At 42.2% G+C, this 15,170-nt stretch overlaps 2 protein-coding genes across 4 annotated transcripts in view; both read right to left on the bottom strand.

The window, feature by feature from the left end:
- LOC118419759 (sodium-dependent proline transporter-like) overlaps positions 1-9,184 on the bottom strand; it is a 33,370-nt gene extending 24,186 nt beyond the window's left edge. For 2 of the 3 annotated variants that reach the window (XM_035826338.1, XM_035826337.1), the window contains exon 1: positions 1,401-1,554. Coding sequence is in view for 2 of the 3 variants with exons in the window: in XM_035826337.1 (XP_035682230.1) it covers positions 1,401-1,406 (6 nt within the window). In the remaining variant the exon portion in view is untranslated. Of the gene's footprint in view, positions 1-1,400; positions 1,555-9,026 lie in introns of those variants that run through there. The other variant, XM_035826336.1, reaches the window with a different exon arrangement.
- Positions 9,185-11,675: 2,491 nt separating this feature from the next.
- The window catches only part of LOC118419758 (sodium-dependent proline transporter-like), a gene marked incomplete at its 5' end in the record, with an annotated part of 12,994 nt that continues 9,499 nt past the window's right edge, over positions 11,676-15,170 (bottom strand). Inside the window, 3 exon segments of the mRNA XM_035826334.1 lie at positions 11,676-13,566; positions 13,918-14,085; positions 14,540-14,640. Coding sequence (XP_035682227.1) covers positions 13,300-13,566; positions 13,918-14,085; positions 14,540-14,640 — 536 coding nt within the window.

The following is a 15,170-nucleotide window of genomic DNA, read 5'->3' as shown; positions in this document are numbered from 1 at the left end:
AAAGTCTATACAGATGTATTCTGTATGCAACTTGCGCCAGCCAAAGATGATGCAATTTCATGCAATGGTTACCCCTACATGCGCGGTCACCGTGATTGTACATGTAGTGATGTACATGCGAGCTTCACAGCATAAAATGTTCAATATTGGCATCGCCATGGAAAATACCTACACATTAGCTAAGAAAGATGGCGTGTAATATTCACCACATTACGCCACGAACTATTAACACAACATTGCCGATTTTTTTGTTTGTTTTTACATTTTGAAATATTTCGGATTCCTCTATTATGGACTTTATGTCGAGAAGGAATTCAACACAGACATCAGTATTTTCCTTGTCAGTCATCAGCGCTAGACGTTAGGGTAACTCACTAACTGCACTGACAGTTGTATGAGCCATGATAAAGAATAGCGGCTCTCATGCATCTAGGGACTGTGTGCTTGTGGATGCTCGAACTGCAAAGGACGCGAACTCTACACTACCCCCTCTACTTTAAGAAGATTAAATGATTAGAGAGATACGTGGGTGGGACCATTTACAAAAGCTACACATCACCATGTCGACGTTTCCTCCCAAACAGGTTCATTTTCCGCACACAGAATCCAACCATGCAGAATGCCATAATTCCCTTCCCTTTGCTACCGAATAACGACGCCTCTCACGCTCTCAAGCCTACTTCAAAAGAGGGCAGAAACAAACACAACACCCGGATTGTTTGTCTTTAGTCCTACCTCCCGCTGAAAGCACAACACAACACTAGCTCTAATGTAATTCAGTGTTATTCTGCGGTTCCTGAGAGAGAAATGTACCTGTCGTTTCTAGTGATGGGAACACCTCTATAGAGACATGACGTAACGTCGGGAAAGCCGGTGCAGCGATGGACGATGCGTTATTTTCCCTCTTCACAATTCCAGCATCCGCAGATGAACGTATGTCTATCGCTAAGGTGTTTGAGATTCGCCATTCCCTCGCGAAAACCTTAGGGGTACTCGCACAAGAAGTCACACCGCAAATAGCTGTCTCTATGATTACATCAGTCCTGGGTAAAGCTACACCCGCCAGCTCATCCCACCTAAGTTAAACTTATCTTCTCAAGGATACGTCACCGCGACATCAAAAACACAAGACCGAAAATTATAGGGACCGTTCACATGTTCATGCACTCGCACATAAACGCATACTTCGTCACGAATGCAGACTGCAACGTACAATAGAGGTCTTCCCTCTCTTTTCACAAGAAGCGCAGCATCTCGATCTACAGGTTTATCGTTATCAATTGTACACTGTGCATAGACAAGAGAGATTCCTACTAGACCTGCGCTACCTGAATGCGACACTAGGAGGATTTCCCCACTTGACCTGTGTATACGGAAATATGTAGAAGTCTTAGTCTTACCCCCATACTTGCAGGATACGATCTCACGAAGAGGCGTGCGACGACCTGTGCACGTAGTGTGGGATTGTCACTCTGTATGTGAGCGGGAGCGCAAATGTCAGCGAGTCTTTATGCAGACGACCATGTGACGAGCCGATGCCGCTACTGCAACAGAGGCTGGGCTTGTACTTTTCCACTACGTGATGGTGGAATACATTAGAGAACCACGTGACTGCTTGGCGGGAACTAACTCAATGCGCCTACTTCCTAACCCGGTTATACTCAGGTTATACTGTTGGTTTCTCAGTGTATTGACGTCTACGCACCGCAATAAATAGAGGACGAATGCCATTTTGTAATAGAATTTACTTTATTTTGAAATGAGAAAAGGGCCCTGAATGACTCTGTAGGCTAGTACATGTACCAAGGACATGCTATATTGTCCTGTATGTACAAACCATGTTTCCCTTTTTCATCCATCTACATCTTGTACTACAAAATATTTCTAGAAATCTTCTATCGAAAACATATCCGTTCAACTGTCACTAAAAGGCGGTGAGAAGTTGAATTTATTTAATGTCGCCTAGCGTTCTACTTCTAGTATCTTGTATTGATCAAGTCGACTTCATACATTCATTGTTGGCTTTTACATTGGCGCTCACAATCTTACGAATCTGCATAGTCAAACAAAGAGTTTTCTCGTATGGTAGAAGGTGCAAACACAATGGAGCGAACACACAATGCATTTGTCATTCAAATACACGAGTGTTGGTACAAGGCAGCGTTATCTACACAGCCTGCAAAGCTTTCAGAGAACCGTGTGAATTTACAGCTTGTAAAGCCAACAGAGAAAGATTAAACCCGTCACTAACTAATACAGATCTCTTTAGATAATATGGCCAGAAAACATAAAATTTCGGGGAAAAAACGCTTTCTAGTGACACACCTTGCGATATATCTTGATTCGTCCCTAAAAGATTCCCAATCATGCAAAGTAATTTGTTGGTTATTTGGCTGATGTATATTGATGTATGGATAATCTGTTCCTAATAGGTTTATAACCGGAAATCAAATCTAGAACGTTAACCCATACGTAAGGCTGATTGCTCTATAAAGTCTATTCCTTGCTTACCCTGAAGATAAATCAATTTGTGTGACGCAAACTCCGCTATCCAGGGCTGAAAGTGAAACACGCCCCTTTCGACCAATGACGTTATATCAAGGAGGTTAAAAGAAACGTCAGCGAAATAATTGAAACCAATGAGGTTTTTTAACCTCCTTGTTGAAACTAACCCCGTGAAAATTGCCCCAGCTTGCGCCAATGAACTAGGCGGTCGGGTAGCACTCCAAGCACCACAGAGATACCAAGGAGCTCACGCTGCCACGATTACCAGGCTAGGAGCAAGGCCATTACGACCAAATCATGCCGGTGACCGTGTTCTGATGTGACAAAATTTCCACGGAGGCCCAAAAAATCTGAAACACCGGCAGGACAGACTTCATCCCAATACCCATACTGCTTTGCGACCCGTCCTTCTCTTTTCACTTACAAAAACTGTGTATGGAAACGCTAACGTGATTTGTGAATAACAGGAGTCACAGAAACACACAAAGACACAAACACACAAGACAAACAAAACAGGAGGGAGCATAGATCTAATAAAACATCATTAAGTAGTCCTTAGGATAATGAGCCATTCAAAAGAAAACAGGGTATAATGAAAATCCAGGGACGTAGGTTAAAGCTTTTAAGTGAAGACGACCTTGTCACAGGAGACAGGTTTCCCTGTGTCAGGGTTATGTGTCAGGGTATCATCGTTTCCTGACAAGTTCCGACAACATGGCGCTAGCACGTCCTACTCTCCAAGCAGAGGTTAGGCTCCGGCTGTTTTTTAACGTTTGTTTAGTCGTTTTTATAGGGCTGTCTATTTTTTTTTACATCTTGCTGTGTCAAAACCTAACCACAGTTAGGCCGGACACAACAAAAAAAAAAAAACATTACAAAATAGAAAGCCCGATAAAAACGACTAAAAAAACGTTAAAAAACAGCCGGAGCCTAACCTCTGCTTGGAGAGTAAGCACGTCGTGACGGTGGCATGGTTACCAGGCCAAACCTCTACACACTGCTCTCCGGATCGGACAGAAGTAGAGACAGTTTGTTTGGATTTTGTTTGTTTGAACGTTTATTATTTATTCGTGAGGATCTGCAGGCCGTTTTTCATTGAGCCCATGAGGAAGGTAAAGGTCAAATAAAATAACAGCGATCTCGTGGGTGTTACACTTTCTCAAGGCGTCATCATTGTTTTATAACAGAAGGAGGCGTGATCGATGATATGGTTTGGACCAAGACTTTAATGGCACTTTGAAGACATCAAACACCTAAAGAAGGACATAAATTCCAAGCATTTAAAGTAGGTCAATACTCACGTAATTCACCTGAATGCACGTCGTATTTTAGTGTCTAATCTCCGTTCACACGATCATATTGCATCTTAAATACATTGTCCTTGCTCAGATAGATAACGCGAATCTCAGCTCATGTGGTCTGAATTCTGTGTCCCACCCGAAGTCACGTTAAAACGAGGGTATCTATGGAACGTATCGCGTAATATTATATGGTCGTGTTCGCGTATATAGTGATATCAAGGAGTTTAACCTCCTTGGTGACATTCATCTATGGTTTCCAAATTCTGTTTCGGAAATATTATCATGTATGCATCCGCGTGACGGAATTCTGAAGCAACGTTGACCAAACATCCAACAGGAATCGTGAGAAAGTCTATTGTAACAAAGACGAAAACTCCTGTACATGATTCATAATCATACCAATTGCAAAATGAGGTACCATGCTGGACGTCAAGGGTTGAAATGTGTCCAGTTATTGCTGACAGTTGCCAATGAATTTGATTGCGAATCAGAAAGATCCCCCGGAGTCCCACGTACGTACATAACTTCCTGGGAGTCAGGGACAGTGCTGAATGTTTCACGTGTCCGCGTGCTGCCATCGTTACACATTGCGAAATGTGGTACCAGACTGGATGTCGTTAAAGTTAAGGGTTAAAATGTGTCCAGTTATTGCTGAATAACATTTTAATTTAAGTATGGACCTTGGTTTTCTCTGGTAGAGTCAAGCTATTGCTGACAGTTACCACTTACCACTAATTATGAATCAGAGATCTCCCGGAGCACGTACGCACATAACTGTCTGGGAGTCAGGGGTAGTGCTGAAGGTTTCAAATGTCCGCGTGCCGCCATCGTTACCTATTACCACCCCTTATTTCGAGTGACCTATTTCGAGTGGACTATGACCATTTGCTCTCATATGGTGTCCGGAGCAATCATTCACACGTAACGACAGTACGCTGGCCTGGAAACCTTCCGTGGGTCCGGTATATTAATAATAGAAGTGTTTTACTGTTCTGCACTGCAGTAACTATTATAAAGAAGCGCACGCTTGCCCGGCCGGACACTGAAGTTGGGAAGACACTGGCTGGTTACTGGCTGTCGTGGTCACAATCAAACGTTGCCTTCACGCTGTCCCGTGGGTGTACGGGCACCCCGTGATTTTTCTTACACTTACAGTGACAGATTCTGTAACACAGGCTACTACTAAAATGTAAACCCAGGTTATCTGGGCACACCTGTTGGTTAAGCCATAACACACCACAACGCACACTTACGTGGCCAAGCATCTTTGTTTGATATACATCAAGGTTAATCAGACCTCATGGCGGATGCTAATTCAGTTGTACAGCACGCCAGCGACCTACTTACGGAAATTACAGTAATACGTCCCCGCCGAAGGCAAGGTCTAAACGACTCTTTAATTACCGTCAAGGAATCTAATGGCCAGCTTTCTGTCTTAAAAGAACATTTAGAAGACGTCTAATGTCGCATTTTGTACGGACCATTAGCTTCATTTGTAATCCACGATCGATTCTTAACCCATACATAACCTTAGACGGTTCATGACTTCTTTTTGTACGCACAGGTGTGAGCAAAAGTTTCCGAAAGAAAGTTGTTCCGGGTCCGTAAAAATAAAGAGACTCACTGAATAAAGAGACTCTTTAGATCTTCTCTCGCACGCGTGAGAGGACGCAGGGACTCGATAGCCATAATGGATTGCAAAACTTTACCTGATAAATTCTTTAGTTACAAACAATCTTTCACCAATCTAACATTTGAGATCAGTTCCGCTGCCTAAAAGGGAATTCCTCAACGCTAAAAACACGCGTCCATGCAGCCGTTTAGTTTTTGACTCGGATCTCTTTTAGGCCCACTCGGAGTAATACATCAATGAGACCAGAACATAAGCTCCCGTATCGGCAGATCGTGCCTTCAGTGTGTGAAGAGATTAAAATGCCAACGATACCATACAAAGCTTATTTCTGTATCATGCATATTTATAAGTTGATGTGACGTAATCTTGGTGGCGCCTCTTTTACTTATAAAGATCCTTTATAGGGACAATAGACTTGTGTCCATTAACGATATACCCTATATCCCAAGTAAAACAACACACAGGCTGGTTTAAAACAGATTAAAACTACTTGTTTGTTGACAAGATTATCAGCCGATTTGTTTTGTATACCGTTGGTCTGATCCGAAGTTTTAATGTCGTATTATCGACACTTAGGAATAAACATATCCTTGCTGATCGACTACATGTTCATCAGATATTTACATTTTTATGCTTTTATTTTCCATTTCTTCGGATCCGTCTATGATATCACAGCAAACTTTGCAGTTACCATCTTCTAACCCAACATCGACAATAAAGTGAAACATCTATTTGAAGATCGTATTCAACCCTCGGGCCACCCGTACGGAACACAACTGATATAATGCAGCAAGTGGAATTTTCCTTCCAAGGCTTGGAGAAAATGATGTTGTGTTTTCGAAAACGGTCCGGAAAGAAATGTAGGGATTCTTCTTCTTCTTTTTTTTCTTTTTGTTCATTTTCGGACCAAAGTAATAGTAACCCGACAAATACATACTGTTCAACAATGTAAAACCAAGGAGAACACAACCTCCTTGGTAAAACTGAAATGCCGGAGGAGTCAGGACATAGGTATTTTCAACATCATATTTTAATCTGCAAATAAACTATTAGCAGATTGTCAACATCAAGGGGACATGAGTTAAGTAGATCTGTTTTTATCATTTTCTTTAGAGCGAATCGTTTATGTTCCTTACCAGCGGTTGACCCCCCAAAAGGCCCGAGCCAGCAGGTGTTTGCTAGGATAAGTCGGGTAACGGGAGACGCGATCTTTCCCCACCTGGATTACTCCCGGTATTCCGTAAGAGTACACTAGCGTAACTTCTACCAAATAAGGCCAACATCTACACTAAGTAGGTTTGACAAACATCTGATTTCGATTCGCCCGTCTCCTGACTAAATTTGTTTTTCTGGTGTTCCGTTACGATCTGTGGGAGATCTACCAAGAGGTCAAGGGTCACCGACTACTGTAGCAAAAAGTGAAGCAGATGTTGGGATAGAGAATGTTCAGTAACGTTTGTCGAGTGAAAATCTTACATCAAATATCTTCCACTTGGACTCGATGAAAATTTGTCTACCAAACGCTTTCTACAGTTTTTCTAAGATGTTTGAAAAGGGACCGGACTTTTCATTGTTGTGAAATGGGGCAAAAACAATTACTTTTCACTTTTTGAAGATAGTAATTGTCGGTCGGATAATTGAAGATTATGTACACAACGCTCTTTTCTGCAGACGTTTCAACGACTCGCTTCCATCAGTACATAATGAACTGTTTCTATCGGTGGTAAGTGAACTTGTCAGTGCAAATCGAACGCAAACTATTGTGGCGTAATAACTTGACAAGATTACTCGGACTTGTGTATCATGTTGACTGTGCCTACTTACTAGTACAAACAAGGCGAAAATCAAACATTGATATTGATTGAATCCTCAGACGAACAAAACTCTTCTCTATCCCCACCGCGCGGGATGTGAGAACTCTTGCCTTTATTCAAGTTGCAACAAGTACTCAACCTGGTCTGAACTCGACCTCGGCCTTGCACTGACAGCTGTAAGGTAACGTTACATGTATCTGCTATACATTCCTCCACATGGTTGTTGAGTGCACAAAAGTAAGGTCAATCAAGTACAAACTCAAGGACGATTTACTGACAAGACAGCACAAATGATGACATCATCTACGCGACTCAACCTCGTTGTGAGTGTTGTCCCTGGAGGAGGGAGGGCGGATCAGGAATTTTTGTGGTTCGAAACAAGTAACGTTAGAACCAACAAGGGGGTTCGCGACCACTTTTCATCATTTATCACTATCACTCACTATCAGTCGTGCTTTTTTTAACACGAGCATGTCTGAAAGTAGATATTAAGACGCGAAACCGTTACTTTTCCATAGCTGTCCATTCGAAAGGCAGGTAGTGACAGAAATGAGAAATGGCTCGGTGGTTTTCATCAAAGCTCCATGGTGGTACTAGTATTTCGCTGCCGAAGATGACATAACGGGGGTTTGTCCTTCTGTCAATTTGTTGTAGCTTCTGAGATCGAGTCCTGGCTCACACAAACGACCGCATTCTGTGCAGTTTGGGAAAACGTTTCCCAAGATCTGCTTGAAGATTGCATGTTTCTAATCTATAAACACATCGGCGTTGTCCACAGGTTGGGGGTGGGGTTGGTAAGATATGCGTGTACCACCCGTGGACATGTAAACAGTCAATCCCAAACAATTATCTGCTCTGTCTATCACCTTCTGGGGTGGGGGTGGGGTGCCGTGGCTGTAATAGTAAACGTTGGCTATAGATGTCACGGAACTGACGGAAGAGCGACCAAGAGAGCGGAGTAAAAGAAAATCCGAAGTCTTGTACCCAGGCTAGCACGACTCAATCACGAAACAGCCACAGGCAGAGGGAGGGATCGGATCAAGTTACAAGGTCAACCGCGATGAAAATGTTGGCCCCTTGACCTCATTATCTTCATAGTGGCAGATATGACGTGTAATCACTAACTGTGGTAACATAAACTTTCATAAACTTCCGCCACGGGAGGGCAATGTGGCGCTTCATTCGTTTATTACGGTCCAAAATGACAGAGGGGGTAGTTATGACGATTGCAAAATATAATCAGAGGTCAAGAAATAAGATACAGGACAATAAGACATACGCATTATCCTGTTGAATCCCTGCCAGGACATTGTTCCGGTTTCCATGCTTGGCCAAACACATACACAATATTTATTCAGTTCGCAGATATTTTCATATATTTATATCATAACACTCCCCCAAAGCATGTAAGCGCCAATTACGCCACGTTAATGGAAACCATATGGGAGCACTACTTGTAGCTAGCTCTGCCAAACAGCTACGGTTTCACTGAAAAACAGCATGAAGTGGCGGTTGCCTGCATGCTAACATGTTCCCTGGCAGATCGTCATTTGATTGAAAGACAACTGTGTTATGTTCAGTGTAACACCACCCACTAACGTTATCTGCAGCCAGATAATTTCTCTCTTCACAGAAAGGTCTTGATGAAACAGATATGTGTGGAAGGGAACATTCCTGTACACTGTGTCTTTTCATTTTGCAACCCACGTGGTTGTTACATCTTGTTAGGTGCGCTAGCTACATAATCGTGCATAAAACCAAGAGGATCCAAACCTTCCCGATCTTGCATCCCATCTTGACTCACAGAGCAGCGGTCCAGTTGAGGACAACAAACCGAAAATCGGGCCAACTTCCCGCGGAAAGTAGCTGTGACGTCCCCTTCCCTTGTTGAGGTTGGAATGCGGCTGTTTTTCTAGGAATTGAGGCGAGGTGGGCTCATTTGCATGCTCGGCGTGCCAGAGGTCACCCCTGGGGAAATTATGGGCGAGGTCGGGAAGGCGATTCCATTCAGAACTCAGGGGGGAAAACTGAAAAGTTTAGTTATTTATGTTGGTCTCCTGAACAGGATTGAATTCCTGCACTTTACTCATCACAGGAACTATAGCGCATTCTTTTTCGTTTTAAAACTTTGACACAGTGAACTGCTGTATTGCAATGTTCAGCGCAATATTGGATGTGTTTGAATGTATTTGGAGGTTCAGGTGTAACGTTATATCTCTTCTATCTATGTTTATTTATTTATTTATTCGGATTTTCAAAAATGTTCTGAGAGGATCCGGCAACAGGAATATAGATTTCCCCCACCAGGCCGGATCCTCGCTGTGTATGTTGCATGTAACGTTACATGGCCTGCAAATGAAAATGTGCACAAAAATCCTATCCCAAAACTTTCATTTCAGCGCACTGCGGATAACTTCAGTTTCTAACGCTATAGCCACAGTAAATCTGTAAAAAAATACTGTTTGCGAGGTAAAACCACCTGATACCATGATCAGACCTATGACGCATCCAGGTCGAATTGCCATGTAAGAGAGAACACAACTTTCCACAAATTCGATACGTCAAAATCGATCGCCGAACAAATGTCGTCATAGGACGTCCGGACACAGGTACGCCCACTCAGGTCTCAATCTAGAGTTACCAAAGATTTAATCTGAGAGAGGGGACCGTGGGCGGCTTCGGTTTAAATCAGCTATATAACAATAACAGGGGACTGTCCATTAATTCAAATGTCTTGCTGCACGTATTACAGTATCTGTCTCATCGCATCACTGGCTTACACTGTATTGGATTATAACGAATCAATATACCTTTGGTGGAAGAAGAGGCAGGCTATTACAACAGTCTCCTTGATCTTTTACCATCCAGAAAAAAAATTACACAAAAAAAAATACTAAAATCGCAAAATCCGCTTATCATTAAAACGTGGGCTATCCAGAGTCGTTGCATCCAAAGGCAAAAAATAAAGCCCTCCAGAAATGTACAATACATATCTATAGAAAATATAGACTTATATACGTAATATATATATATACGTAATTGCATCTGTCCCATGTGTTTTCAAGTACAGATTCATAAAAAGTCGCAGTCCAGCATGCCAAAGGTATAACTCTTTCTATAGTCTTTCTGATATAAACTGCCATGGTAAAAACAGTACTAGAAGCCAAACCCAACCCAACATGTAATGTAACGTCATATAGCCAACACTAGTATTTTAGTACCGGTAGTCTCTTTTTTTTCATATGTATGTCTCTATGCTTCTACCATGCACTCGGAATTAGCCTTCTGACACGAACTTGCAAAATAACTTTATTATTACTGATTATACAACGCACCAAAGATACGAGCTCACGTTACACTGACCTTTTCAGAGCAAGGATGTTTTGAAACGGTCCACTTTAATAGGAAATGAATTATAAAAGCTATGTGACCATCTCTGACGTCAGAGCGTGTTTGATAGATGTATGCGTGGAGATTGCTTTTTGTGGGTAATAAAGATTTCATTCGGCCAAATGAGTGTTCCTTTATTAGAACGTTAGTTACGTGTCGGGCTGCCATACTCGGCGACCGCGAACGAAAGTTTTTGCACAAAGTTGTTCAAAGGAAGGGTGAATAATTCATTTAGCCACCTAGCGTGCCAAAATGAAACTGCAGGTTTAGGTTATGTGATAAAGCACAAAGCTAGCACACTAGTGATAGGCGATGGTTGGCAATGGACGATAGAGCGACAGCATCGCTGCAGAGACAATACTAATGTATGAACTTGGCAACAGAGGCAAATCTGCGAATCATTTAGTGGATACTGACGGCTAACAACTGAACTAACCAAATCACTTGGGTTGTTGCCCATATGACTGGAGTCAAAACCTCCTACCTGGCTAAAACCACTCTACTCTACTCTACTCTAGTGTGGTTGTAAACTAGTTTGAAACATCAGCTTCTCTTCTCCACAAGTTCTCCCGAAGAGAACTCCATTTCCAGATAACACAAACACAAATATGCGGTAGCGGCGACACCATCACCACTCTACTCTACTCTACTCTACTCTAGTGTGGTTGTAAACTAGTTTGAAACATCAGCTACTTATTACCTACCTCTATGACACCAACTTGTTTCACAGACGAAGTCATTGCCCTATGTGATCCTATGTCCTTCGGGGCAAGGGTAGGTAGGTTACCCACTGATCAGCCCTTGCGAATGGCAAGAGACTATGATGAACATGACTACAACGCAACTGTGGGACAGTAGGGGCGGGGTGAGGACAAAAACGTCACTTCGACTTTGACTGCTGTGAAACTCAATGTCAACAAACAGTAAGTGTACTGACGGAAGGTGAATGGGGACTTTATTATACCTTGCTGAGGTGACCATCCACTGTAACACCAGTATGAGACCCAAAGAAAGGAAGCTTCAGAAACAAACTCAGTTCTCACTGAATTTTTATTCTTTGGTATTGATAGCTAATACAATCTTTACCTCCGGTATAGTGTTTATCTTCGAGTACAATACAATACACCACACCTGAACTAAAAACAAAACGCACACTGATAGTATAGCCTGATAGTACAACGGTAAATAAAATCCTAGAACACCGGGTACAAACACAGCTGAATAAAACTTCGCTGTGCAAACAAGGAACTACAGATAATATATCCATCTTTATCAACCAATTTTCTACTGACAAGACTAGTAAGACACACAGAAAATAAACATTTCAGACTTTCCTAATAACCTGATCGTTTCAAACGCTAGTCATACTAGTCTCATTCACTTGTGGAGAGGGAGTTACTGTACATGATGTAATGCAAATACAGTGTACTTATATATATTCAGCTCCTTTTGATCAGAAATAGAATTTCTTAAAATATACGTTCTTTGCTTAGAAAAAATGGAAATACATGTATATTTATTGGCAGTAGCGAACAAAAAAAACGTATGGATGGGTTTGTTTGTCCATTCAAAAATAAGAATCTGATGATTGGGAAGTGATGTAATTTCAAGTATTGTAATGTACTTGTTATTTGTCATAGGAGAATCTTGCATAGTTTTAAGGACATGATTGTCAGTACATTGCGCTTGCTCTTCCATAATCTTAGTGTCTTATAGCTCAAAGCTTGCAAAATAAGTATGCATATCTTTTCAGTCAGATCTTCACTCAAACTATCCAAATGTACATGGACATAGCAAGCATATGATAGAGATCCATATATACAGATAAAAGTGAACATTTTCAACCATAGCATTGCATTGCATAGAGATTTCATGCAAAAGTTTCTTACATAAAGGTATAAAATGCAATCTAAAACTCAACCCTGTTGTGCCTGATACAATTTAGAGGTATTCCCCCAACTTGAATATGCCGTACACAATAATGAAATGGTGATGATTTTCAAAGTCCAACCGGTCCTTTTGAAATGTCAACTAGATTATTACTTCACGTCAATCACCAGCTATTTAGATTCTATAGCATGGTGTGCCTATCGTGGTTCATATATCATTTTAGAGGGATCTGGATTTTAAATTTGCCACCTTTCGCATCATTTTACACAAGCCATTCGTTACACGGGAAATATATTCATGGATATGTAGTACGGTAATACTATAATAAACCAAGTAGAAAATGTACCAAGCATCATACCTTTCTGGACTATCAAAAAAACTTATACAACTGTAGTATATCTTATAAACGTTATATCCATCGTATCCAAATTCTCTTTAAAAAGCTGGCTGTTATATTGTGTGCGCAGCTCACATTTCATGTACTGCATATGACCTTGAAACAACCTATCCATGACGGCTCTTACATGGAGGTTTGTGGTTCCATCTGCGCATGCGTTGCGAAGTGCGTTATGGGTAATATTTCAAAATTGAAGGCTCAGGAGATGTACAAAAACCGACAGACTGAATTTGGACAATCATGTATAAAACATGGTCGCGACAAGAACTCACGGTTCTCAAGTAAGGCTTTTCGCCGCGCATGCTCAGTTACATTCCTTCCGATCGAATCTACACGACTTTTCCAAGGTCACGGTCCAGCCCCGTTCACTTACAGCCTGGAGCTGTAGGAGGTATCGTTGACGGCCCCACCGTTGCGGGCAGGGTCGTACTGCAGACTCCGCGGATCGTACAGGGGGTACCGGTTGATGCTCCGCGGGTCGTACAGCGGCGGCTGGTCGGTGCCGTTCTCCATGGTGGCGGGGTCGTAGATGGTGGCGGGGTTGTCGATACCCTCGGTGCTCTTCCATTCCTTCTGCTCCTGACTCATGATGGCCGGGCCCCACTTCTCCGTGGGGGTGATGGCCTTACGGAAGCGCTGTAGTAAACGAGGAATGATAGAGAACATGTTATGTCATCGACAATAATATGATCTTATCAACACGTGATCTTGCGGATACGTGTCGTCAGCAATTGGTCAAACGTGCCGTAACTCTCGCGAGTTTTCGTTCTGAAGTCACCAGTATTGATCCTGAATAAGGCGACACTGGTCGTTGAAAATTTGATCTTTGTGTACTTTTGTGTTGGAAGAAATTTTAGCATTGACTACACTGCATGGCCAGTTTGGTACTATCTTATGCCATTGTAGGATCTGCTTGGAGATTAGTTAAGACAAACGTAACAGGCAGCAACACAAAACTGGAGTACTTGTTGGGTGAGGCGCCCTTACCTCGGTAATGGATCCCTTGTTCTTGCACACTTCGATAATGCCGACCAGAGGAATCATCAGGATGGAAAAGAACGCCATGAGGAGACCCAGGGTCACGGCCCAATCAGGATACGGGATGCCGTTGTACACCACAGGCGAGTATTGGACCAGCGAGAAGATGAAGATGAACTGTGGTGGGAGACCAAAAGAAAAAAAATTAGCAGAAATTCACAAGAAAACATCGACCATAAGCTGTATACACAACTACATTCTATCAAATGTTTATAACCAACGATTTTCCGTGATTCAGTAAGAACACGAGATACCAGAATTAGACCTGCTGCAGTACCATGATAAGCCGCCCGGGGCCCATAATGGAATTGTTCATGAATTGTCCACTGCTGCCAAATAACTTACGGATCCATCTACAGCTTCATTGCTTATCAATATATTACAGAGCCAATTTCCTAGGTCATACGCTGGTACAAATCTTTGAGGAAAACATCTTCAGAGTGATTGCAACACCAGAAAAGCTAAGAATGCCGAGTCCACCCGAGGCGTCACCAAAATGGCCGTATCACAAATGTATTCCCGAAAGTCTTACGCGAATTTCTACTGAAAAGGTAATGTATCAGACACTCACCAACATCAGTGCTGGGGAGATGACCATCCAGCAGGCCTTGAAGTAGATGTTGGGCTCGTAGCCGATCATTTCCTTGATGTTTGCGCTGAAGCGCTTAATTCCTGTGAGATCAGAAATTACACATACGTAAATGAGCATAGATGAACAGATTCACTTACATTGTCGTATGGAAACTCTTTTCCATTAAAAAATAGACCCTTTTTGTAATAAAGTTATCCGAGTGTAACTGTTTTCACGAATACCGCATGCTGTTCTGAGCTTGGCACTAAAACAAACTGTTATTCTTTTCAAACGGGCAACTAACGATTGAACTTCATGATTGAACTTAAGTAGAGAGTTTGATAATAAGTCAAAAGATTTCAAATGGTGGGATCGGATCTCGTTGATCATTCACCAGCGGAATAATCTAATGATAAGATACGTATACCACAAGGGGACACCAGTTCAAATATCAAATTCAACAAGCAACAGGACATACTTCTTCCCCACATGTGTTACGCTAGCCTGGAATAAACTCTCATCCAGCACAGTCTCTCATCCAGACTGGTGCATGGCAGGAAATATCATCCAGACCAGTTCCGGTATCGCTTCACCTACTAACTGCTACTACTACCTCAGCTAGCACAGCTTA

This window comes from Branchiostoma floridae, chromosome 7, assembly GCF_000003815.2.
Source record: "Branchiostoma floridae strain S238N-H82 chromosome 7, Bfl_VNyyK, whole genome shotgun sequence".
Lineage (NCBI taxonomy): Eukaryota > Metazoa > Chordata > Leptocardii > Amphioxiformes > Branchiostomatidae > Branchiostoma > Branchiostoma floridae.
The sequence above is the reverse complement of the archived record's forward strand: the minus strand, read 5'-3'. Positions and strand labels throughout refer to the sequence as shown.